This window comes from Bombus terrestris, chromosome 12 (assembly GCF_910591885.1).
Source record: "Bombus terrestris chromosome 12, iyBomTerr1.2, whole genome shotgun sequence".
NCBI lineage: Eukaryota > Metazoa > Arthropoda > Insecta > Hymenoptera > Apidae > Bombus > Bombus terrestris.
The window spans coordinates 255,103-278,106 of NC_063280.1; the positions used below are offsets into that span (position 1 = coordinate 255,103).

The 23,004-nt window shown below is 29.3% G+C and overlaps 4 protein-coding genes and 1 long non-coding RNA gene across 7 annotated transcripts; 3 read left to right on the top strand and 2 right to left on the bottom strand.

Annotated features, from left to right (window-relative positions):
- The first annotated feature begins 23 nt into the window (after nt 1-23).
- LOC105666311 (nuclear RNA export factor 2-like) lies at nt 24-3,496 on the top strand. Its single transcript, XM_012314450.3, has one exon. It carries the CDS (start codon nt 696-698, stop codon nt 2,307-2,309), a length of 1,614 nt encoding a protein of 537 aa, XP_012169840.1. The 5' UTR covers nt 24-695; the 3' UTR covers nt 2,310-3,496.
- On the bottom strand, nt 2,538-10,194 carry LOC100646479 (integrator complex subunit 1). 2 transcript variants are annotated; one of them, XM_012314451.3, is made up of 14 exons: nt 9,967-10,194; nt 9,628-9,807; nt 9,041-9,522; nt 7,667-8,956; nt 7,406-7,581; nt 7,172-7,324; nt 6,407-7,084; nt 4,542-6,338; nt 4,171-4,485; nt 3,596-4,058; nt 3,400-3,524; nt 3,149-3,339; nt 2,794-3,066; nt 2,538-2,715 (listed from the first exon to the last, which is right to left on the bottom strand). In XM_012314451.3, exons 2-14 carry the CDS (start codon nt 9,791-9,793, stop codon nt 2,600-2,602), a joined length of 6,225 nt encoding a protein of 2,074 aa, XP_012169841.1. In that variant the 5' UTR covers nt 9,794-9,807; nt 9,967-10,194; the 3' UTR covers nt 2,538-2,599. The 2 variants fall into 2 exon arrangements, with proteins under 2 accessions (XP_012169841.1, XP_012169842.1); XM_012314452.3 differs by lacking the exons at nt 2,538-2,715; nt 2,794-3,066; nt 9,967-10,194 and having other exon boundaries at nt 3,187-3,329.
- LOC100647587 (golgin subfamily B member 1) lies at nt 3,207-19,697 on the top strand. 2 transcript variants are annotated; one of them, XM_012314453.3, is made up of 13 exons: nt 3,207-3,345; nt 10,663-10,935; nt 11,442-11,676; nt 11,755-11,959; nt 12,047-12,363; nt 12,433-12,532; nt 12,620-12,926; nt 13,006-13,162; nt 13,228-13,366; nt 13,457-17,653; nt 17,764-17,931; nt 17,987-18,169; nt 18,628-19,697. In XM_012314453.3, the coding sequence occupies exons 2-13, from the start codon at nt 10,782-10,784 to the stop codon at nt 18,685-18,687; spliced, it is 6,222 nt and encodes a 2,073-aa protein (XP_012169843.2). In that variant the 5' UTR covers nt 3,207-3,345; nt 10,663-10,781; the 3' UTR covers nt 18,688-19,697. The 2 variants fall into 2 exon arrangements, with proteins under 2 accessions (XP_012169843.2, XP_048266658.1); XM_048410701.1 differs by lacking the exons at nt 3,207-3,345; nt 10,663-10,935; nt 11,442-11,676 and having other exon boundaries at nt 11,942-11,959; nt 12,047-12,112; nt 12,195-12,363.
- On the bottom strand, nt 19,281-19,863 carry LOC110119782. The gene is made up of 2 exons (XR_002308280.2): nt 19,727-19,863; nt 19,281-19,558 (listed from the first exon to the last, which is right to left on the bottom strand). It is a non-coding gene; the product is annotated as an uncharacterized LOC110119782 (long non-coding RNA).
- Nucleotides 19,864-20,848: 985 nt separating this feature from the next.
- LOC100651257 (splicing factor 3A subunit 2) lies at nt 20,849-22,291 on the top strand. The gene is made up of 2 exons (XM_003399555.4): nt 20,849-21,850; nt 21,919-22,291. The coding sequence occupies exons 1-2, from the start codon at nt 21,305-21,307 to the stop codon at nt 22,195-22,197; spliced, it is 825 nt and encodes a 274-aa protein (XP_003399603.1). The 5' UTR covers nt 20,849-21,304; the 3' UTR covers nt 22,198-22,291.
- Nucleotides 22,292-23,004: the final 713 nt, after the last annotated feature.

The window sequence follows — 23,004 nt, forward strand, 5'->3', positions numbered from 1 at the left end:
CCCATACAAATTAATATGTTACTTATTTGTTAAAATTAAATATATATTGGTTCTCGAAACAAATATTCAATATCTCTGTTACTGAATTGTAGACGCAATAAAAATGAGTAAAAGTTAATGTAAGAAATACAATATTTTCTGCAACTAAAATTTAAAGTAGGAATATTTGGGGTTAAGATATTTAATTCATTTCTTAAAAGTTTCAAATATTAAGGTTTTGAACAAATATTTTTGTTTTTACATATTATATACACTTTGTTAGAAATCAAATCTTAATAAATCGTTTCGTATAAGAAAAATATTATGTAAGTACAAAAAAATTTGTTTTATATAATATTCGTAATTTAAATAAAAATGTAATGCGAGCATTAGTAAGTACGTGTCACTCAATACTTAATATAAATCGTTGAATTAGTGATATTCTTTCAAAAAGTAATATTTTTTGTATAGGGAAATTTATCTGAACAATGTATTGTATGTCTAAACAATTGTATAGAGAAATCTTTTATATATTTACTAAATATTGTTTGATTAAAATTAATTTCTAATGCTTTCTAACTATTTGTCAATAAATCTTATAAATTTAAGCGATTGTATTGTGAATTAATTTCATATTTTATTACTTTTAATTTTATTATTGCTTTTTGTGAAAACATAAACTTTATAAATCAACATTATATACATCATCAAGAACAATGACAAATGCAGAAGTTGTTAAAAATATGTCAGACTGGGAACCATTGCGACTGACATATACTAAACCATCATTTAATACTCAAGAATCAACTTTGGCAGCACGACAAGATTTATGGCACAAATTCATTTTATTTGGCATAGGACAATATAAAGCAACAGAAGTGTTGAGAACTGTTATTGTTGCTTGTGAACCTGAAATTATATTACCCATTATGTATAAAGAGGAAAGTCCCAACAAAAGTACATTCCTGACAAAATGTAGCTGCAGCGCTATTGAAAATCTTGTAAAGCAAGGTTTATGCATAACATTGTCAAATGGACAAGAATTACGTATTGATATTATATTGGGATATACAGATTCTCAAAGTTTACAATTGAATCCTAATAGAATTATAGCACAGGCACTTTATTATAGGTATGAACCTACAAAAAAGGTATTGAACCTTGATGATTTTGAAAATGAAAAGTCATTAAACTCTATATATTGTCCCATATCTTTACCTAAAATATTACACTTTGTTTTAAGATGTACTAAAATGGGTATTTTAAGCAATAATCGTGATTCACGGTTACCTGTTAGAGAACTGACTTTAAGATATAATCAAATTACAGGCATTGTCTTTTTTGAAAAATTTTTTAATTATCATTTAACCAAATTAGACTTACGTCATAATCAAATCACAGATGTGGAATACTTACGCTATTTTAGTGAGTTTAAAATAAGTGAACTTTGGTTGGATGGGAATCCACTGTGTGCAAAATACAGCAAGTGTCAAGATTATGTGCAAGCAGTAAAAAATGTTTTTCCTCATTTACAAAAATTGGATGGAATTGTAATAGGTATGGAACAAAAGTTTGTTCCTAATATTCAAAGTAACTTTCTAAGAGATGGTACAAGTACTTGTTTGATCAAACAATTTGTGAAGCATTTTTTCACATTATATGATCAAGATGATAGACAAGTGATGAATGGTTTATATGACAGAGATGCACTTTATTCTATGACTCTGGGATCTGTTTCAAATTACATTCATAAACAGCTAACTAAGACGTTTGTTACAAACAGAAATTTACTAAAATTTGTTGATTATGCAAAGTGCCAAGAATTTTTATTACGTGGACCAGAAAAAATCATTTCTGCGCTCAGAAATCAACCGCCTACGATACATCACTTTAAAACATTTTATATAGATTTATTGTATGAAGGAGAGATTCATATTGCAATTTCTGTGCAAGGAATGTTCTCATTTCGAGACATTCACCAATGTCCTCCAATGTTTTTCAATAGAACTTTTATGATTATGAAAAAAGAAGATAATGAATATTGCATTACTAATGATCAGTGTTATCTTGATGGAACACCTGCTAATGGCACTTTGTCGGGAAACAGTGAAATAAGGTTTGAATCAAAAGGTGCTCCAAAATTTATTCCAACAGTGTTTAGTGTTTCTGAAAAAGAACAATTACTTACATTTTTACATGAATTAACTACAATGAATATGAAATTTTGTCACCAATATCTTGAAGATGCCAACTGGGATATTAGAACTGCTATTGTGACATTTATGAATATGTATACAGTCAACAATGTGCCACCTGAAGCTTTTCTATAATATGTATTTTACTGTATAATATTTATATAATATAGATGTCATTATTTGTTACATGCCTGTAATATAACAAGAAAATTGTATAATTGTACTATAAATTTGTACCTATGTAAAATATTAAATTAGTTTTATTTTATATAAGTACAGAAAAAATTCATTTTCAACTTCATATAATAATTTCATTAATATTATTTTTAAAAATATATTACTACCTGAATAAAATAAGTGCCATTTTTATAAAAAAAATCTTTATTTCATTTTATACAAAATATAAAATTACAATTTTCATGATATTAACAACCTTGTTGTGTATTTAGCAGAGCAATGGTTTTATTTATATATGGTATGGTATTCACATTTGAATTTACTCCTAATTCAAATACTTTTTGCATTAACGGTAAAGCGTGTTCTGAAATAAAATATAATTTATCAGAATACAACATATATTATCAAAAGAGGTACTAGAATAAACTAAAGAGAAATATACCTTGCATACATAATACAATTTCTGGTAATTTCTCTAGAGCTGACATTAATATATCAGCTCTAGAACTATCCAAACACCTTTGAAATGCAGACAAGATATTTGCATTTGATGCTGGATGATGTTTTAATGCTCTTGCTAATAATGTATGAGCAAGAGATCTTATGTTACTTTGCGGAGATACAAGCAATTCTGCTATATTGTCTGTTATAGATTCCAAGACTGAAGGTTTTCGTGATGACAAATGCTCAATTTCTTGAAGAGCGCTAAATACATCTAAAGCATAATATTAAAATTTGTATATTCTAATATTATAACGATATTTAAATTGAAATTAAATCATATTTTCTAATCATACCTTCACCTTGCAGTTTAGATAATGTAGTTAACAATGAAGGCCAATGCTGTGGAATAATGGATTCTGTTGGAGGTGGAGTAGGAGGAACAGTAATTAAAATCTCCTCTATGTCTTCTCCTTCTCTTGGCATTGGAATGCCTGATACAAGCGTTCTAAGTGTAACTAGATTCGGATAATGTACCTGCAATTCACTATATGTAAGTGTAAGCTGATATCTGAAATTCATAGAAGAAATTATAGTTACTACTTACTGTAGAGCCTGAGCATGTTTCTGCAAATATTTCAATGCCCTTTGTGCATTATAAGAGATGTATGCTTGTAGTAATGTAATAAATCTATTTAAGAGTGGTATAAGATCTTTTACTGGACCATAATTCTGAAAATAAAACAGATTAGCTATTTTTAATTTGATTCATATTAATAATATATAAATATTCCTTTACATACTTGAAAGCACTGAAAGTAATTCTCTAGTGTATCTTCCAAAGCAGTCTGATGTTCTTCACTAAACAAATGTGGTTGTAGTAATTCCAGTAATCCCATTATTTGTACAAAAAGATTTAGATGATGACCTGCTCTAAATTGACTAAAATCCAAATAAGATCTTCCCATTAGTGACGACGCCAACATTGGAAGTTGTCGTAACACTAAAATAGGATGCACAGCAGCCATTTTTCGGGCGCATAATTCGAAGTCTTGAGACCTAGAATTCCATGACTTTTGCCGTGGTGTTGCTGCTAGAGCAGTTAACAAAGAATGACTCATACAATCTAACACAGAACCCGTCCATTTTGTAATTTTTGCTCCTCCAACAAACTTTTTAGTTTGAAATGTGTCTAAGTAACATATTACTTTAGGTATTTTCATGTACATATGTAACAAGAATTGATGGACCATATCTGAATCAATACTAAAATATAAAAGAAATATTTAGAAAACTTCTATTAAAAATGGAAACTTACTCTTTTTTTAAGCTTTGTTTTTGCAAAAAAAAGCATAATACTACATTAAACTAGACATACTCTGAGTCATTCATTATACGTGCAGCCAAATATTCTACTACGCTGGCTACCAAATGATCGTCCGTAGAAATACAGTGTAACAATAAATCAAGACGAGAATCCATTCGAGCAAGTGCAATGTTTCTGTTTTGACAATTATATATGATAACAGCTTCTGCAACTATATACGCTACAAGTGTTAATAACTGTTTCTCGTGTAAAAGTAAAATATTTTCTGGAACATAATGTTTTGGCGTGAATTTGTCTCTGCCTTGCCAGAGTTTTGGATTACAAGTTAATGCCCACAAGAAGTCTAAAACAGCTGTCGGATCATACCTATGAAAATAACATTATATATATTTCATATATTTTTTAAATTATTTATTACTTACCCATCATCACATTTATCTAATAAATGTCCAACACATTTGTACAAAGTTGCCCAACTTGCCCTATGCGTCAATAAAGTTAACAAGTAGGGCCTAAATGAATGTGAACTCATAACATTGTTATCAACTTTCATTTGTATCTTCGTTTTTCCAAATAAAAGTTTCATTTGGAGAGTAGGACATGTTCCAATTAATTCTGGTTCAACAGATGCTAACCAATCGATTAATAAACCAGTTCGTGGCTTTAAAATGCCTTCGTTACTGTCATTCACTAATAACCTTGCCATTGCTTCAACAAGAACGTCGGTTTTCTGTTGTTTCAGACAAATATTTAATAACTTACGTCCAACTGCTTCCAAATTCACTGGATCTGTACTTTCTAAAATAGATCCGGGATCTCGATTTTGCATCAACATCGTTAATTCCATGCTTTTTGGCGTTTTGGTTAATTGCACGTTTGCAAAATCTCTTAAAATAGATAGAACTGGTGCTTTTACATCTCCTATCAGCTGTATCAAGTTTAGACACATATTACGGGCTAATTCAACCACTTGTTTCGAAGTCAATGGCTTTTTTAAAGGCAACAATATTACTCGCATTAAGGTGCAAGAATACTGAGGCATGTGAACAAGCGAGGCTAAGAATTGTTTAACTTGCATTGAACTTAATACACTACATATATGTTGTATTGCTAACACAGCGGCTCCACTTTCTTTAGCAGATTTCTGCAAATCTTTTGCTAAGGTTTTATGTAATCGGCGATATGCATCTACCTTTTGATTCATTGGTATATTTTCAATAAATAATCTATTGATTAAATGTGGGACATCCGTTTTAACAGAAGATTGTATGACAGATTGTATTTGAACTACTGCACTTAGAGGTAAAGGTTCCTGTAATTGTGCGATAGTTACAGCATTTTCATCAGGTAACTCTGGCTCCATCAACTGTAAAACCTGTACAAAGACTAGTCCACCCGTTGCCCCTCTTCTGTGTTGAACTTCAACTAATTGTGCCATATATGTCTTATCGAGTACTGCTTCACCAACAGAACTCGGGTCAATTTGCACACCAGTATCCAATGTATGGAGTAATTTAGTCATTGAAGGAACAGGAATACCGAAGCTCTGAATAAAAAGAACCAGTTGTTGTGGCTCCAAATCTTTAAGAGCTGCGTCAATTAAACGTGGTACACTACTCCTTATCATTCTTAGTTTTAACCAATCAGGTATTAATAAAGCTTCTTCGCTTGTATCAACAAGGAAAGCTTTTGGTGGTTCTGTATTCAACGGAAACCAAGTTTCAAGTAAAGCATCAAACAATACATCATCATCGGAGTCGTACGTTAATAAGATTATCATAGCATGAACAACTAAAATATGCATAGTACACTCTTCTCCTGTACTCCATTGTACTAATATCTGGTCTTGACTTTCAGACCAGGTATATTCCTCTGCTCGTGGAGATCGAGCTTTTTCTAGATAATTACAGAAAATCACCATGAAAGCATGCAAAGTCTGTTTAGCTGCTTTATTTGGTGGATTATCAATTTCTGGCTGCGGTAGAATAGCTGCTATAATCGTACTTCGTTCGACTACTAATTGAGATATTTCGTTAACTAAATCAGTTAAATCGGGTAAATCATCGTCTGTAGTATGCGTAGCAAGATAAGATATGTACGCATGTACAAGATCTGGATTATTTTCGACTTGACATGCACCTCGAAGAGCAGTAGAAACTAAAGATCGTACTGATAAGAAATGAGGTATGGACGGTAATTTGCGAAGAAGCCAGATCTCCCTAAAACAAATAGTTTTATTAATTTTAAACTTGAAGAAGCATTATTAAAAGTGAACTTATGAAATTACTTTTCATTCTCTCCATCTATATCCATAGGTTCTTCTTCAGTAGGTATTGATCCAAGTACCATCTTCAAACCTGTAATTGCTTGAAGGCGACTGCCAGTTTGTTGACTACTCAGTCTTCTTAAGAAATATTCTAAAACCTCGTAAGCATGTTGTCGATCCTGTTCGGGATCAGTTAATAACATTTGAAGATGGGCTAATAACTGTTGTTGTCTTGGTTGCTTCTCCACAGCTTGAGTACTAGTAGATAATAAAAATTCACAAAGACACTGTACAGGTAATTGACTAAGAGATCCTTCGCTATTTTGTACAAGATCTGCTAGCCATGGCATACTCTGAGACGAACTCTGTTGTTGTCTTTGTATTATATCTAATAAGAAATCTGGTTTACGAGATCGACAAAGTAAATGTCCCAACCTATGAGACACATTTAATGATTGTATTTGTTCCAATACTGCTGGAGGTGGTCTCCTAGCAATTCCAGTTGGTTCCATGGTCATTAGTTGTGATAGTAATAAACTGTTTTGTTCTGATATCTGTATTCTTGTTGATGCAGCAGCTAAATGCGATTCATATTCTAATATTTCTTGTTTCTCTATAGCTTCAACTTGCAATTCTTTCGAACGTTCTTGCTCTATTATTTCTGGTAATGCCATCGTTGGTGGTGGATAGGAGAAATGACTATAAGAAATAACACATTAAAAGAGATCTGTTGAGAAAGAATATAAGTATTTTTCTCTGCAAGATTACACAAAAATTTAAACTTACTTCGTAATGCACATTTCCATTAGAGTTCGTAAAATGGGATACCTTTTCCATGCAACAGCACCAATAGTAGAAGGATTGTGAGCAGCCAGTATTAATAACATTATCCATCCTTTCCAGTATAAATTTGATATTGCCAAAGTAGGTGGTACATAACTAAATAAAATGAAATAAATAATTAATATGAATTTTTACTGAACTAGTTAAATTTATAATATTATTAAAATCTGTAAACACTTTGACGGTATGTTTATAGTTCCTGGTGGTTGATAAATGCACAAGTTAAAAATAAGTTCAATTATATCCAATTTATCAGCTTGTAATGTCGGGAAACTCTCAGTTGAGTTAGCTGCTGCTCGTCTAACTAATTGGTCCACCAAATCTAATGTTTCTGAATGAGTAATGCCATTTTCCTAAAAGACAAGGTATACAACATAAACTATTATACTAGAGAGACATGCTATAAAAATAAATAAATTTATCATTTTAGATATATACTTTTGAAAAACCAATCAGTAATAGTCTTAACAATGTATTCTGTAATAATGGAACATCCGAAATAAGACGTAAATAAAATACTCTATCAGATTCGGGTGGCCAATTATCTAATTTATAGTACTGCTCTGGTGGTTCAAGCAGTAAAATTTTATGTAAGGCATGAAGGAGCTCATTTTTTCCAATGGCGTACATCTGTGGCGCCGAATTCTGTAGCCATAACACGGCTTCGAATTGTATTGTCGCTACCATGTTCTGAAATTGATGTAATAAAGCTATATCTTTTTTATCACCTCTTTGTGCTAATGCTGCAGCTTCTTTAACTTGTGGGCTGATAGCTAGTAACATACATAAGCACAATAAATCTGCAATTGAAATGAAGACTCGTTCTTTGAATTCAAAATTAAGCAACTGTTGCGCTATATCCTGTCTTTCGGACATCAATGTGCGCGCAAAAATAAGTAAATTAATATCGTGTCGGCAAACACGTACGATTTCTCTGAGTAAAGCACGTAAAGGTCTCAGATAATCTTCTCGGTTCATTAATAAATCCTGAAATATTTCTGCAAGTAACTTAGCCGCTTGCTCGGATAAAGTTTGAAACATTACACCTATCATTGGCATATTATTTGGATTTCTTGCATTAGATAATTCGTTATAAATTGTATGTTTTAAGATAGTAGATAAATTTTCAGGGTGCAAGCCGATTAATTCCTTTACGCCATTTAGATATAAATTAATTACAGCTTTAGTTTTCAATCTCATTTTTACTAATTGACTTATAACTTCAACATCTCTTTGTGTATGAGAAGTACAATTGTAACAAATATAACTCAGTAATTCTTGGGCAGGTCTCATTAACTTCGGATTATGCAACCATACTTCTAATCTTGGAACGGCGATATTTCTGATTTCTACAAAACCACAGGCTGAAGAAAGTAATTTTAGAAAGTTTTTAGTAATTGACTCTGGTTGTCGTCTATTCAATTGTTCTTTCACAGCTTCAAGAACAATGAATTCTATGTTCTCTATACAATGAGTGTATCTAGGAGTAATAGGAAACTCTATTTTTTCTTTGTCGCCAGAAAACTGTACAGATGAAGATCCTGGATCTTCATCGTCAATTGTAGATGGACTATGACAATCTCGTGGGGTTAATACAGATAGTTCTGGTTGTAGGACACTTTTTGGTGGATGCCTTGTATTAAATCCTGTTAAAATATTATCTACAAAACCTTTGCATTCTTCATGATCAACCCATACTCTTTCACCTAAAGCATCCTCAATGTATAGCTAGGAAAAGGATAATAAAAATTAATTCTAAATTAAATGTTACATATAACTAATAAGCATTAATATAATATATCTATGAACAACCTTAATAAAGATTTCTGGCCAATTTCTTTTATCATGAAACCCCTTCATTAACAAATTAGCTGCAAGTACAGGAACTAATGGATTTCCTTTTGTTTTATAATTATGTCCTTGATCCCGTTTCAATAAAGAGGATAGTGCGTGTAATATACAATCATTTGAAAACATAGAAGGACGAATTTTTGCTAAGTACAATAATCCCATGTATACCAATGTATCAGGTTTCCACTTCTGATTTTTAAGTGTTTTTATGGCACCACAAATAATGCCTATAACTTTGTCACCTTCATCATTATCATTAGCTTCTAGGACCATTGGAACAAAATCTGCTGGATCAGTATCTATGGCTACCAATTCCCAAGCTTCAGCACTTGAGAATGGTGGTCGTTGATGAGAAACATGTGCAGCAAGTTTAGGTTTCTTTTGTGGGATGTATTGAAAAGATTGAAGTGATCCTGATGGTGCCTCTCTTTTCCTGTCAGTCCCTACATAATTTTTTATATATTAAATGAATAAATTGTATCATAAATTTTTTTTAATTTTCTTCAAATTTGTCGAGACATATATTAAAATAACAATCTTTTATTTACCAGAAGTTGAAGTATTACTACTTTGCTTAGAATGAATAACACCTGGTCTTTTAACATCAGAATTTTCATTACGCGAACCTTTGGATCCAAGTGCAAATAAATCAGAAGGATGCTGAGCAATCTTACTTTTTGCACCTCTGCCAATTCCTGCCTTTCCACGATCCATTATGATATTTGTATCTTTTAAGTTTATGAAAATAGAAAGCGTAGTTAATAATCACTGACACACTGTTCACTTTTTGGATAAAATAGATATATAGAATCATCATAATATAATATTCAGAATCATCATAAAGTAATAGTAAATAAATATTTGAAAATATTTCGTATTAAACTAACCTATGCAACATTTATAACACGAAATTCCAAAAATTTCTCTTCCAGAAAATATATTTAATATAATACATTACTTGCAATATTAGATACATGAAGTAATTTATTACAACTGAAAATATAGATATAATATTATTTTCCTACGTCAATAAATTAATGTTCTTTCAAACAGAAGACTTTCGGCCAACAACAGTAGCAGACATACACAGTCATTACTATCGATATCGTTTTGCTAAAGATTCGATAGGATCGAATTGACAATTGGATCCGGTAATCATAAATTTAAACTGATGAGCAATAATTGCAAGGTCAAAAAATAAAAATAATATCAAATATTAACAATTTAAAGGACCTTTCATCGCTTAATTTTTGCTTTTAAATGTATTTTTTATTGTTGAAATCTGTACTTACATTAATAAAAGAATAATGCATTTACAACTTAAATTTTTATCAGTTTAACTCTAAATTCTAAGAATATTGCAATTAGTCATCAAGAAATCATTAAATAATGTATTAAACACGTATGCTGTTCTAAAACATACAATATTCAAATGTATTTTTTAGCATATGGAATTCAATATATTTATAGTCTTATCACGTTCTTGCTTATTGTATTGCATGCTTAAATGAACCAATCAGACCATAGAAAATTTAAATTTAAATGAGTGTTGAAGTTGAAGCAGTCGTCATTTCAAATGGCAGTTGCGATGTGCGGAGCGATGTGTGGAGACGTAAAAAATTAATTAAAGACGAAGTAGTCACACAAAAACATTCCCTTCAAAATTTCTATGCTACTTCGTCCAACATATTGATAAAGAAAAATGTTAAGCGATGTTAAGGTGGGAATCAAATTGAGACCTTTGATTCAACAAGAACAAGATAAAAATTTATCAATGCAATGGATCGTAAAGGGAAATTCAATTGTTTCATTAGATCAAGAGACAAACAAGTGGAGGGATAATGAATTTCAGTTTGGTATGTGTCAATAATTACAATACTGTTTTAATTTTTATTTCTTCATATGTACAGGAATAATTCTCAAAATATAACCTACTTATCTTTTTAATGAAAGATTATATTTTTACTAAGAATATTAATTACTAGAAATATAAAAGTTTCATTAATTGTCAAACAACTAGTTGATAATTGTTTGTTGATATACTAAATTATGTTAAACATTATTATTATAAATCACTGAATATATAATTAATATTTATTTATATAAAATAGGTAATAGAATTATAAACATTCATGCATTATGATATTTATAACCTACATTTTTTTCTATTATATACATTTCAAGAAAGGAGAAAATTTATTCAGTAATAAGTTTAATTATTGAATGTTAATAATTTTCGTTTATATAAGTAAATTTATATATTATATGTTATAGTTTCATTTACATTTCATTTACAGTAAACAATATTTACTCTGTAGTATTTATTATTATCATGTTATTAATTTTTAATATTTTTTTATAGATTATAACTTTGATGTAAATACAAGAAATTCCAAAGTATTTGATAGTATTATAAAATCTATTGTTGATGCTACTATAGATGGTTTCAATGGAACAATATTTTTTTATGGTCAGTTTCATTCTGGTAAAACATACACAGTGACAGGCACTTCAGAAGATCCAGGCATAATACCACTTACTGCTGAATACATATTTAATGCTATTTCAAATATCATTCAATGTGAATTTTTATTAAGGTTTGCATTAAAAATTATTTTTAGATTGTACATTTTTATTTATTTTTATTATTATTTGTTTTATTTATTCTTTTCTAGGGTATCTTATTTAGAAATTTGTGATGAGAAAATAAATGACTTATTAGATAAAAACCAAATTGATTTAGAATTATATAAAGATAATAATGGACAAATAATTGTTAAATGTACAGAAAAAATTACAAATTCTTCAGATGATATGTTATCTATAATGAAAGAAGGAATTAAGAATAAACATATTAATAGTCATAGCATATTTCAAATTGTAAGATTGCATAGAATATTTTATATTATATATATAAACACATACTTTATTGTAATATTTAGTGTAATAGATACGCATACTTTTTAGATAATTGAAAGTCAACAAATTGAAGGAGATACAAACAATATTGTACAATTATCACAATTAAATTTGGTAGATCTTGCTGGTTTTACAAAAGTTCATTGTACAAAAGGTATTGAAGAACATCAAACTGATATATCTCTTTTTACTCTAGAATCAATAATTACACAAATAAGTAAGTCACAAAATGCCCAGGAACATATTGATTATCATAATAGTAAATTAACAGAATTACTGCAGTCATCATTAAGTGGCAATGCTTTAATAGCAGTAATATGTACAGTAACACCTGTTGCTTTAGAGGAAACATATTACACTCTATTGTTAGTATGCTATTTTTACAATACCATTTATAACTTTACATGTATTAGAATATTATTTTTGATATTTAGGTTTGCATCACATACTAAAAAAATTAAAACTAAACCACAAAAAAATGAAGTTATGTTTGATGCATCGCTTCTTCATTATGCAAAACAAGTGAAATTAGAGGTTTGTACAATTAATTGTAATTTTATCTTAAAAATTAACCCATGTTTTTATGACAATTGCTGTGCTATATTGGAATTATTTCATTAGCAAATAAGAAATGGAAACTCATCTATAGAAGTAGAAGAAGTAGAATCTAACAAACTACAACAGAAATGTCATTTGTTAGAAGAACGTATAAAATTATTAAAGACTCAAACTATTTCTGGATATGAAAAAAATTGTGAAAAAGCTCTTAACTATAAGTCTAAAAGAAGAGAAATTTGGTGTAATCCTGGAATGATCAAACCGTATTTCCCTGTATTTCATATTCAAACTTGCTTACCAACAATAAAAGAAATTTCACCTGAGAAACTACATAAAAAAAACATTATGCAATCAGTTGACATAAATGAAAGTAAATTTATTACATTGTGCAATTTGTTCTTCACAATGTTCTTTATTATTTAAAAATTTAGCTGACTTTGTATTTTTAGCATTTCAGACAGATCTTGAATCAGAAGCAGTTGATTATGAAGTAGACTATGAAATCAAAGTGAATGATAATATTGGAAATGAACATGTTAAATGTATGAAAAGTCATAATTTATTTCTAATGCCAGAAACACAAGATACTTTGATACAAACTTCTAGGTATATATTTTTCATTGTTAAAATACTATCTATTACAATTTAATGTTTCCTCTTATCTGCAATAGAAATCAAATATGTCCTTCTACACCGAAAAGTATTTTACGAGAATGTATCGTGGACCTGACAACGCAACTTACTGAACTTCGTGAATTTACAACTTTAGAGAAACAACTAACATGTGAAGGAAACCATTGTTGCAAACGTGTAAGTGCAATTAATATTTATATGCCTATGTCTTAAAATATTCTGTAATTTTACACATATATATTTTTATAATTTTGTATCTTTATCAAGAATATGAGAGAACAAGCGGAAATACAGTTTGTTTGTGATGATTTTAAAAATAACGGAGTTGATAAATATTCTCCAAATTATGTAATACAATTAGAAGAAGAGAAAGATAAATTAACAGTAGAGGTAAAGTTAAAAGGTCAAGAATTGGCCGAAATAAAGGATGATGTTCGAAGCCTTAAATTAGATATAGAAAAATTTGAAAAAACTATTTATTTATTAACAAATGAAAATATGGAAATGTCAAATAAATTGTCCGTTGAAAACGAACGTTCGAAAGAAACTGAATTAAATTTTCAAACAACAATTACTGAGCTTTACACACAGATTTCGAAAATTACGGAAGAAAAGATTAATTTAGAAGGCGATATAACAGTCTTAAATGAACAATTAGAATCATTTCGCTCAAAAACCGTAGGAGAATATAATAATGAGCAATTGCTAATTGAACATCAGAATAAAATTGATGCATTGAAAACAGAAAATATTGAATTATCAACTATTATTGCAGATAAAAATAAGGAACTTGAAAATGTTAAAGAAAGTAAATCACTATTATATGACCATGATTGTATTTATAAGGATAAAGTTACATTATTGACTGAAAAAAATAAATGTTTAATGCAAGAAAATAATGAACTTTCCTCTGATCTAATAGATAAAATTGAGGAAAGTGATATATTGAAAGAACAGTGTGATATTTTGAATAATAAAATGATTTTAATAAAAAACGTAGATTCCAAAAACGACATAGAACAATTAAGATTGGAAAACAATATTTTAAAAGCTAAGATAGCAGAATTAAAAATGAAAATAACAATATTAACTAATGAAAATGCAAAGATTTCCAATAATCTATTAGAAAGTATGGAGGATTTTGATAACCCATGCAATGAAAAAGTAAATAGCAATTCATTGCATTCACCTATAGTACCTGATAATCCTGAAAAGTCAAATGAGACTATGGAAAAAATATTACAAGCAGAAAGTTATGAGGAACTGTCAAATAAAGTTATAGTATTACAGGACAAAGTTACTCATCTATCTCGTTTAAATAAAAAATTAAGTGATTTAAAGTTATCATCCTGTGGTCAATGTGAACATTTAAAGAAGATAAGTGAGAGTCGTAGAGCTTTTAAACTTGAAGCAAAAATTTTAAATCACAAATTGGAAGACTTACAAAAAAAGTTCAATCAGAAATGTGAGGATACTGAAGCATTAAAACTTAAGGTTAATCAAGAGTTGAATGTAAGTTTTACTGATACATCCTTGAACACTAGTTTTGTAGATAGAATGAATGTAAGCTTTATAGAGGAGAAGGTTCAACACTTAAATAACGAATTACGGACTTTGAAGCATGACCACGATGAACTTTCAGTTTCATATATAAAGAAATGTGACGAACTTGAAAAGCTTCATAATGAAACGAAAATCGAGCACCTTCAAAATAATATTGAACAAGTGAAAGAAGATATAGATGAAATAAAGAAAAATAGTGCACATTTTGTTTCTATGCTTAGTAAATTTAGGACACAAAAAGAAAACTTATTAGACCAAATCAATACACTAAGAAGCGATAATGAAGCGTTACAACAAAAAGTAGCAGAAAAGGAGATATTAGCAGCTACAGCTACAGAGAAAGCTCAAATTCTTGAGAATGAATTATCATGTATGAATAAAGAACTCGAACAGTTTTTCGTGAAAGAAAAACTAACGCAGACCGAAAAAATGACACTAGAAATACAATTAGAAGGTTTAAAAGTTGAAAATGAAAATAAAGGTAATCTTATTACTAAATTAAATAAAACGACTGGTGATTTGAATGAATGTATATCATCATTGAAACATGAATTAGATTTAGCAACAAACCAAAAAAAAGAATTAACTATATTAACTGAAAATATTAAATGTAAATATAAAAATGAATTGGAACTTCTAAAAAAGCAATATGATAAATTAGAACAAGAAAAACAAAAAAGTATAGAAACAGAAAAACATGTAACACTGCGAGTAAATGAATTAGAGTCATATATAGGAAAGCTAAAAATAGATTTGGGAAAACAAAAAAACTTACATTGTGAGTTAAATACTATCAAGGAACGTATGATCAAAGAATTAAAGTCATTCAAATTGAATTCTTTAGATTTTTTAAATAAAACTGCAGACGAAATTTTCATCATTTTTTTGCAAACAATCATGTTGAAAGAAGAAGAAGTAATTAAAGAAATGAGAGAATTACTCGAAAAAGACAAACTAAAATTAGAGGATGAAAAGCGGCAAAGTGCAGATGCTGAAAAGCGCGCAGTGCTGTGGGCTAAAGAATTGGAAATAGAAAATGAAAAATTACACGTTGATTTAACAAAAACGGAGTGTTTATGTATAAAAAAGCAAGATGAAATTAACCAATTAAAACACCTTATGAAAGAAAGTAATCATGAAAAAGAGATACTTAAAGAAAAAATGGAAGTGCTAGAAACTGATTTCAATAATTTACAAAGCGAATTTGACAAACAATGCAAAGTAGATATTCAACAGAAAGGACAAGCATCTATTGTTGCACAAAAACGAGAAAAACAAGTACAAGAAGCTCTTAAATACAAAGAAATTGAACTTCAGTCTAATCTGAAATCTGAAAAGGAACGGTATGAAAAGAAAATAGAAGAGTTAGTTTGCACTATAGAAATCCATAAAACAAAAAATCTAGAATTAAAAAACAATATTGAAGGGCTTGAAGCTAATGAAAAACAATTGAAAAATATTATAGAAGCAAATTCCTCAGAACTGAAAGTAACCAATCAAGCTATTTATAAAATGACACTTGATTTTGAACATCTCACAGAAGCTTATAACGAATTAAACCGCGATGTAAAAGAAAAAGCATCTCGAATTGAAAACATCACAGCACTTTTGAAAAACAAATGTGACATGCTATCCGAATATAAAACTAAATTCGAAACTATTATACCAGATTATGAAATACTACAAAATCAAGTTAAAGAAAGAAAAGAAAGCATAGAACGATATAAAGAAGAAATAGAAAGATTGAAAATGGAAAAGGAAAAACAAATTGAAGAAATCAAAGATAAATTAAATTCAGAAGAAATAAAAAATACCGGATTAAATAAACAATTAAACGAATTAAATAGCAAAAATATTGCTTTGATAGAAGAATTAGATAACTTAAAAGAAGTACGTGAGCAATTGCGACAAATAAATGCGAAATTAGAAAGAAAAATTAGAAATAGTACAAGTAAAATAAAAGCTGAAGCAGACATGGAAGAATTAAAGGATGTAAACAAAAGATTGCAAAATAACTTGGAAGGTGCAAGTAACCGTATAATTGAACTGCAGGAAAGCAAAAATAAAACTTTCAAAGAATTAGTTAATTTAAAAAATCAATATGAATTACTGTCCCAAGAAAATGCTGAACTAAAGAAAACTTTATCATTACACAAATCCAGAGAAAATACTTTATATTTATTTGCTGAAGATAGTAAATATGATACACTTCTTCAAGAAAAGAATAAAATTGCACTACAACTAGAAGGTAAAAAATTATTATTGTCACAAAAAGACAAAGAGATTGTAGAATATGTAAGTCAAATCAATGATTTGATTATTAAAAAAAAGGAACTTGATAACCAATTAAAAGATAAAATGTACATTCAACAAGCTGAAAATAAATTGGTTAAAGAATTAACGAAAAAGTTAACAACTTTAGAAGAAGAAAATAAAGAAATGAAAGATCAACTTAAAACGTTCAAAACAGTGACACAAACTAACGTAAAACAGGTAGAAGATACAAAGTTAGACAATGAAAAATTTATTGATACTCTGAAAAAAAGGAATTCGGAATTACAAATTAAATTTAATGAGTATCAAACTGAATTGGAACTAAAAAGCAACAGTAGCAATTCAAGATCTACTAGTCCAGCTTTTGAAAACAACAGAAGAAGACATAGCAGGAGTGAGATATTTAATCAAAGAAGACAATTAGAAGATGTAATAATTGATACAGATTCCAGTGAAGATAGACAAACATGTCAAGTATTAAGAAAAAAAATTCATGAGTTAGAATTGCAACTAGTAACAAAACATGGACAAATTTCAGCATTAGAAATCCAAATCCAGAGTGAAAATTTTCCTTATCTACAAAAATGTAAGGAATTGCAGGAACTTCTGCTCACATCTCGCAAAAAAGTATGTATAATACCAATCTTTTTCAATCTACTTTTAAGAAATAATAATAAATTGATATAATAATAATAAATTGATCAAATTAAAGAAAATTAAAATTACATTTTTTTTAGAATGCTGAACTTAGTTCTGATGTAAGAAAACTTCAAAGGACTCTAAACGACATTAACACGTGGGAATGTGACATATGTAGACGATGGCGAATTAATAGAAGAGAACAAGCATGTCAAACATTTAATAATGCGCAACAACTTTTTACGATAAATAACGAAATAATTAAGGTAAGTAAAAATATAAAGTAATTTTATATAAAAAACAATCATAACAACTGTGCAGGATGATACAAAAATAACGAAATTGGAAAAAGAGAAAGCAATAATAAAAGATGTATGTCGTGCACGATGCCGACAAATAAAAGAATTGGAGGATAAAGTAAGAGAATTAGAAGAAGCACAGACATCACATTTAAAGTGCATTGAATTTTTGAAAGAAAGATCTAATCAACAACATACTTCCATGGTACACTTCAATAAACAATTTGACTTGGAAAAAGATATGAAACTGTGAGAAGCACAGTTCTTTAAATATGCTTTGCTTGAAACTAAACTATCAAGATTTCGTTTTTTTTTTTTCTGGTGGTGCTTAACTATTGGAATGAAACTAATATAATTTATTTATTTATATATGCAATGGGATGTACATGCATTATCATTTAGTCTAATTAAAACCAAAATTCAAGTGACATGTAAGTCACTATATTTATGTAAACATGGAAAAGTAATTACTTTCTATTTTAAAACAGGATATTTATGTATTATTTATTAAATATTTGCATATATTATTGAAATTTTTTCATATGCATGTTATTTAGAATCTGCATGTTTATTCTTCAGTTTTTCTATTTTTCTGCTACTTTTTGAATAATTAAAGTTTTGAAAAATTAAATTTATACATTATATATTTAATGTTTTCTACAGAGCAATGTAAGAAACAGTTTCAGCCAATGTGTTAAAGCTTGCAAAGTCTTCAAATTATAGAAGAAGCATATGGAACTTTAATTAATAAAAATATCTTCCAAAAATTATAGCCTATGATATCGTTAAAAATATATGTAGGAAGGCTATCACTATTCAAGTATTACATTCATTCCTACTTTGTTAAGTTGATGTAAATAGTAACAATATTAAAGTATCTGCATTTCTGAGATATTATATTTTTGTACTTTCATAAAATAATGTAAATACGGATAAACTAATTTTTATATGTACTCTGACGTAAAAAGTGGCTATATTTATATATGTCGTATTGTTCATGCCAACTTTATAATAAAACACAATCTGTGATTCTGTAAACTTTCATAATATAATTGCATTAATGTTAATATATATGAGGTATCCTAAACTTAATTGGCCAAACCACAAGGACTTAATCTACAGTCAAAAAGATGAAAAAAATGTTATATAAAGTTTGTCACCAAATACTTTCTTGCAAAGTTATAGAGATATTGTACACAGTTATTGAAATTCAGTAAAATTCTCTTTATAGTACTTCGTAATTAATTCCATTGTTCATTGATAGAAAGTTCATATCCAAGCACAATGACAACATTTAAAAATGAGGAGATTAAAAGTACTACTTAATCATTTTTATTATATTACATATTATATTTTATAACTATTAATGACATGGAATTGTTACCACATAATAAAAAACATGTAACTACACTGACACAATAACACAGTCAACTTCTGTGTGCTATGATGAAAAATGCGTTATTATCTATTTCATGCATACAATATTTGTTTAAAATATAACAAAGTGTTTATTGACAAACTTTATATAACATCTCTTTCTTCTTTTTCCCTGTAGATTAGTTCTCACAGTATGGTCGTTTAAGTTTGGGACACTCTGTATATAAAATGTGCCATAAATTAATTATTGTTCCGAGTTCAAACTTAAATTATATAATGTAATTATGACATAAAAAAAGAAAAAAGACATGTATATCAGATTTATTACTATAACAATTAAAACAGTGAAGAAGTAATTAAATTGTATTACATTAAATTCACTCACTAAAATGTAAACAAAAAATATTAAGTGCTAAAATTATTTCCCTTTCGCTTGAAATATGTACTCTAATGTAGTCATTACGAAGTACCAGAGAAGAAATGAAAGTGCTCACGCCTGTAGTTCTGTTTGTTTCATGTACAAGTGCTGCATCATGTGGTCACATGCTGAGTTTAACTAAAATTAGCATACACAAGAATTTATAAAATTAGGGATCTGCCCTATTTAGTCATAATTTAATATATACAAAACCTATGTATTTAAGCTTAAAGTTAGGGATTTTGGTTGCACACTAGCATAGATAAGAACCTATTTAATCAAAAGGTTCTACGAAAAAGTTTCATAGATTCTTATCTTAGGAAAAGAGACGAATTCAACGACTTTGCATATGAGGTGAGTTACTTCTGTGAAGTATTATAAATTCGTCAGTTTCGTCATGTTTCGTCAACAAATATTGAATTTCTTATCTTCCATGGTGTTTCTCAAATTACCAAACATTACTGGATCGTAGAAACTCACTTTAGTTGACATACTTTAGTCGAATAAAAATTGTAGGCGTCAAAAATATCTATCAAATGAGACGTCACATGTCAAAATTGGTTGATTTGTTGAGCCATAAATAAATGAAAACCATCCATAGTCACACTATTTTTAATTGTCAATTATTCATGAAAAATTGAAAATGCAAAGTTAAAAATTTATGAGAATGTATCCGCGTCCACGAAGATACCAAAAAAGGAGGGCGCAGGTCTCGAGAGTCAATAGGAAGGACGAAGAGCAATTGGGATCCCTTCGATCCCTAAGAAATTTACACTTGAATAATACAAATATTTGACTCAAACGTTTTAAATGGTTTTCCTTTATAGAATGGTCTATTGATATAGAGATATACATACATATTAAGTATATCTGATATTTGTAAACGTTTATTGTATTGTTTATTTTCTTTGTTTTTTGTTAATAAATTATTATATTCTGAAATTTTGTACTATTTTTAACCCTGCTTTATATGTATCATCATCCAAAAATATAGTAAACAATCAATTTTTCTTAGGCAACTTACAATTAGTTTTATTAATGCGCGATTGTGTCATTCTCATATTTACCTATTTTGAATAGAAAGGTAGATATGAACTTCTTCGTAGAACCGTTCAATTAAAGAGGTTCTCATAGCGTAGAACTCAATAGGTTTTTGACTAGGTTTTGTGCAGCCAAATAGGCCTGATCTCTAGGTTTAAGCTTAAATACACAGTTTTTGTATATGCTAAATTACGACCAAACAGAGCAGATCCCTAATTTTATAGGTTCCTGTGTGTGTTAATTTTAGTTAAATTCAACATAGTGCAGCATCTGTACTGTGAAATAACTAGAACTACGGGCGTGAGCACTCTCATTTTCTCTCTGTTAGTAATGTAATTATATCTCTTATATTGGCTGCACTGACATTCCCGACATTTCATGTCAGCGTATATATCAGGCAATTTAGTGAAACTTACATTGAAGTTCTACTATGTATTGTTTATAAGTAAAACATTAGTGTATTTTGTATTTAAATAAGTGAAAGAACACATATAAAAGTCAGAAATGGATTTTCAAAATCGTCCAGGAGGCAAAACTGGCGGCGGAGGTGTCGCGTCCTGGTCAGAAAGTAACCGAGATAGAAGAGAACGTTTACGACAACTTGCGTTGGAGACTATTGACCTCAACAAGGATCCATATTTTATGAAAAATCATTTAGGTTCTTATGAATGTAAATTATGTTTAACTCTTCACAATAATGAGGGCAGTTATTTGGCCCATACACAAGGTAAAAAACATCAAGCTAACCTAGCTAGAAGAGCTGCTAAAGAAGCAAAGGAAGCTCCTCAAACACTTGCTCCTGAAAAACCTCGAGTAGAACCAAAAAAATTTGTAAAGATTGGAAGACCAGGTTATAGAGTAACTAAACAAAGAGATCCAGAATCAGGACAACAAAGTTTATTATTTCAAGTTGACTATCCAGAAGTTGCAGATAATGTTATTCCAAGGCATAGGTTTATGTCAGCATATGAACAGAGAGTTGAACCACCAGATCGTAAATGGCAATATTTATTGTTTGCTGCTGAGCCTTATGAAACTATAGCTTTCAAGGTAAATTTACTTTAAAATATAAAGATAAATAGTTTTGCAGTTAAACATATAATTTTACAATATTTTAGGTACCTAGTAGAGAAGTCGAAAAGGCAGAAGGCAAGTTTTGGACACATTGGAACAAAGATACAAAACAGTTCTTTTTACAATTTGCATTTAAAAACGAAAAGCCTTCAGTTGGTAAAGTGCCACCACCTCCAGTTCCTTTAATACGACCTGGTTTAGGACCACCTATGGTACCAGTGCCACCACCACCAAGACCACCTATATTTAATCCAGTACCACCACCACCAGCACTTTTAGCCACTGGCATGCAAATACCTCCACCACCACCTCATTTAGCATAATTTTTTATTTAGATACAATGCGGAAAAAGGTTATAAATCAATATCGAAATGTACATTCTACAAAAATAAAAATGTTTTTTATATATAAAAGAAATGTGAGGAGGTATTGTTATACTGTATTTTTCTTTGTCTTTTGCTATTATAATTTTGTATATTTATTACTAATAAAATTAATATCCTAATAAAATATACTAATAAAATTAGTATAGTAATTAAAATATGATATTCAAAAATTATAAACAATTTGAAAATTTTACTCTTACTATTAACACGTTGACTGCCACAACACCCGTATTCGGGTGTCAATAAAGTTTCTGGTCGGGCCGCGTAACCCATATTCGGGTGTCGCTTGTTTGACTACTTGCGAAGGATCATCGTGAGTATTTGAAAAGATATTCCATAATAATAAAACTGTTGAATTGTTATAAAAGTAATACGAAAATGGTTTATTAAAAAAATTATTTAGAATGTAAAATTAAGAAATAAATTTTCAATTTTTCTTTTCGACATTGTAACGAATTAGGGCAGAGATTTTAAATTATACACCGTTCGTTGTTCGGTCAAGGTTCAAACTGATTTTATAGAAAGTGGAGAGATGAGAAACAAATGCGGAAGAATTAGAAACAAAAGAAACAAGATCATTCTTAAGACCACCACTTGAGTGATTCGCATTACTAAAATATCGATGGGTGCACCTAGCAGAGAACGCTTGGTACTGCCGCACGCGTGGTCTGACGGAGATTCCTTAGAAAACATGCGTGGCAGTTAACGTGTTAAAGGATATATACAATACTGATGAATAAGAAA

Bases quoted from the DNA above. Each gene is read 5' to 3' on its own strand.
- LOC105666311 (XM_012314450.3), top strand. From the start codon at position 696: ATGACAAATGCAGAAGTTGTTAAAAATATGTCAGACTGGGAACCATTG.
- LOC100647587 (XM_012314453.3), top strand. From the start codon at position 10,782: ATGTTAAGCGATGTTAAGGTGGGAATCAAATTGAGACCTTTGATTCAA. The intron at 12,364-12,432 runs GTTAGTATGCTA...TTTGATATTTAG, and splicing joins GAAACATATTACACTCTATT to GTTTGCATCACATACTAAAA. The intron at 12,927-13,005 runs GTAAATTTATTA...TTGTATTTTTAG, and splicing joins ATCAGTTGACATAAATGAAA to CATTTCAGACAGATCTTGAA.
- LOC100651257 (XM_003399555.4), top strand. From the start codon at position 21,305: ATGGATTTTCAAAATCGTCCAGGAGGCAAAACTGGCGGCGGAGGTGTC. The intron at 21,851-21,918 runs GTAAATTTACTT...ACAATATTTTAG, and splicing joins ATGAAACTATAGCTTTCAAG to GTACCTAGTAGAGAAGTCGA.
- LOC100646479 (XM_012314451.3), bottom strand. From the start codon at position 9,793: ATGGATCGTGGAAAGGCAGGAATTGGCAGAGGTGCAAAAAGTAAGATT. The intron at 3,067-3,148 runs GTATGATTAGAA...ATTATGCTTTAG, and splicing joins ATCTAAACTGCAAGGTGAAG to ATGTATTTAGCGCTCTTCAA. The intron at 2,716-2,793 runs GTATATTTCTCT...ATTTTATTTCAG, and splicing joins AATTGTATTATGTATGCAAG to AACACGCTTTACCGTTAATG.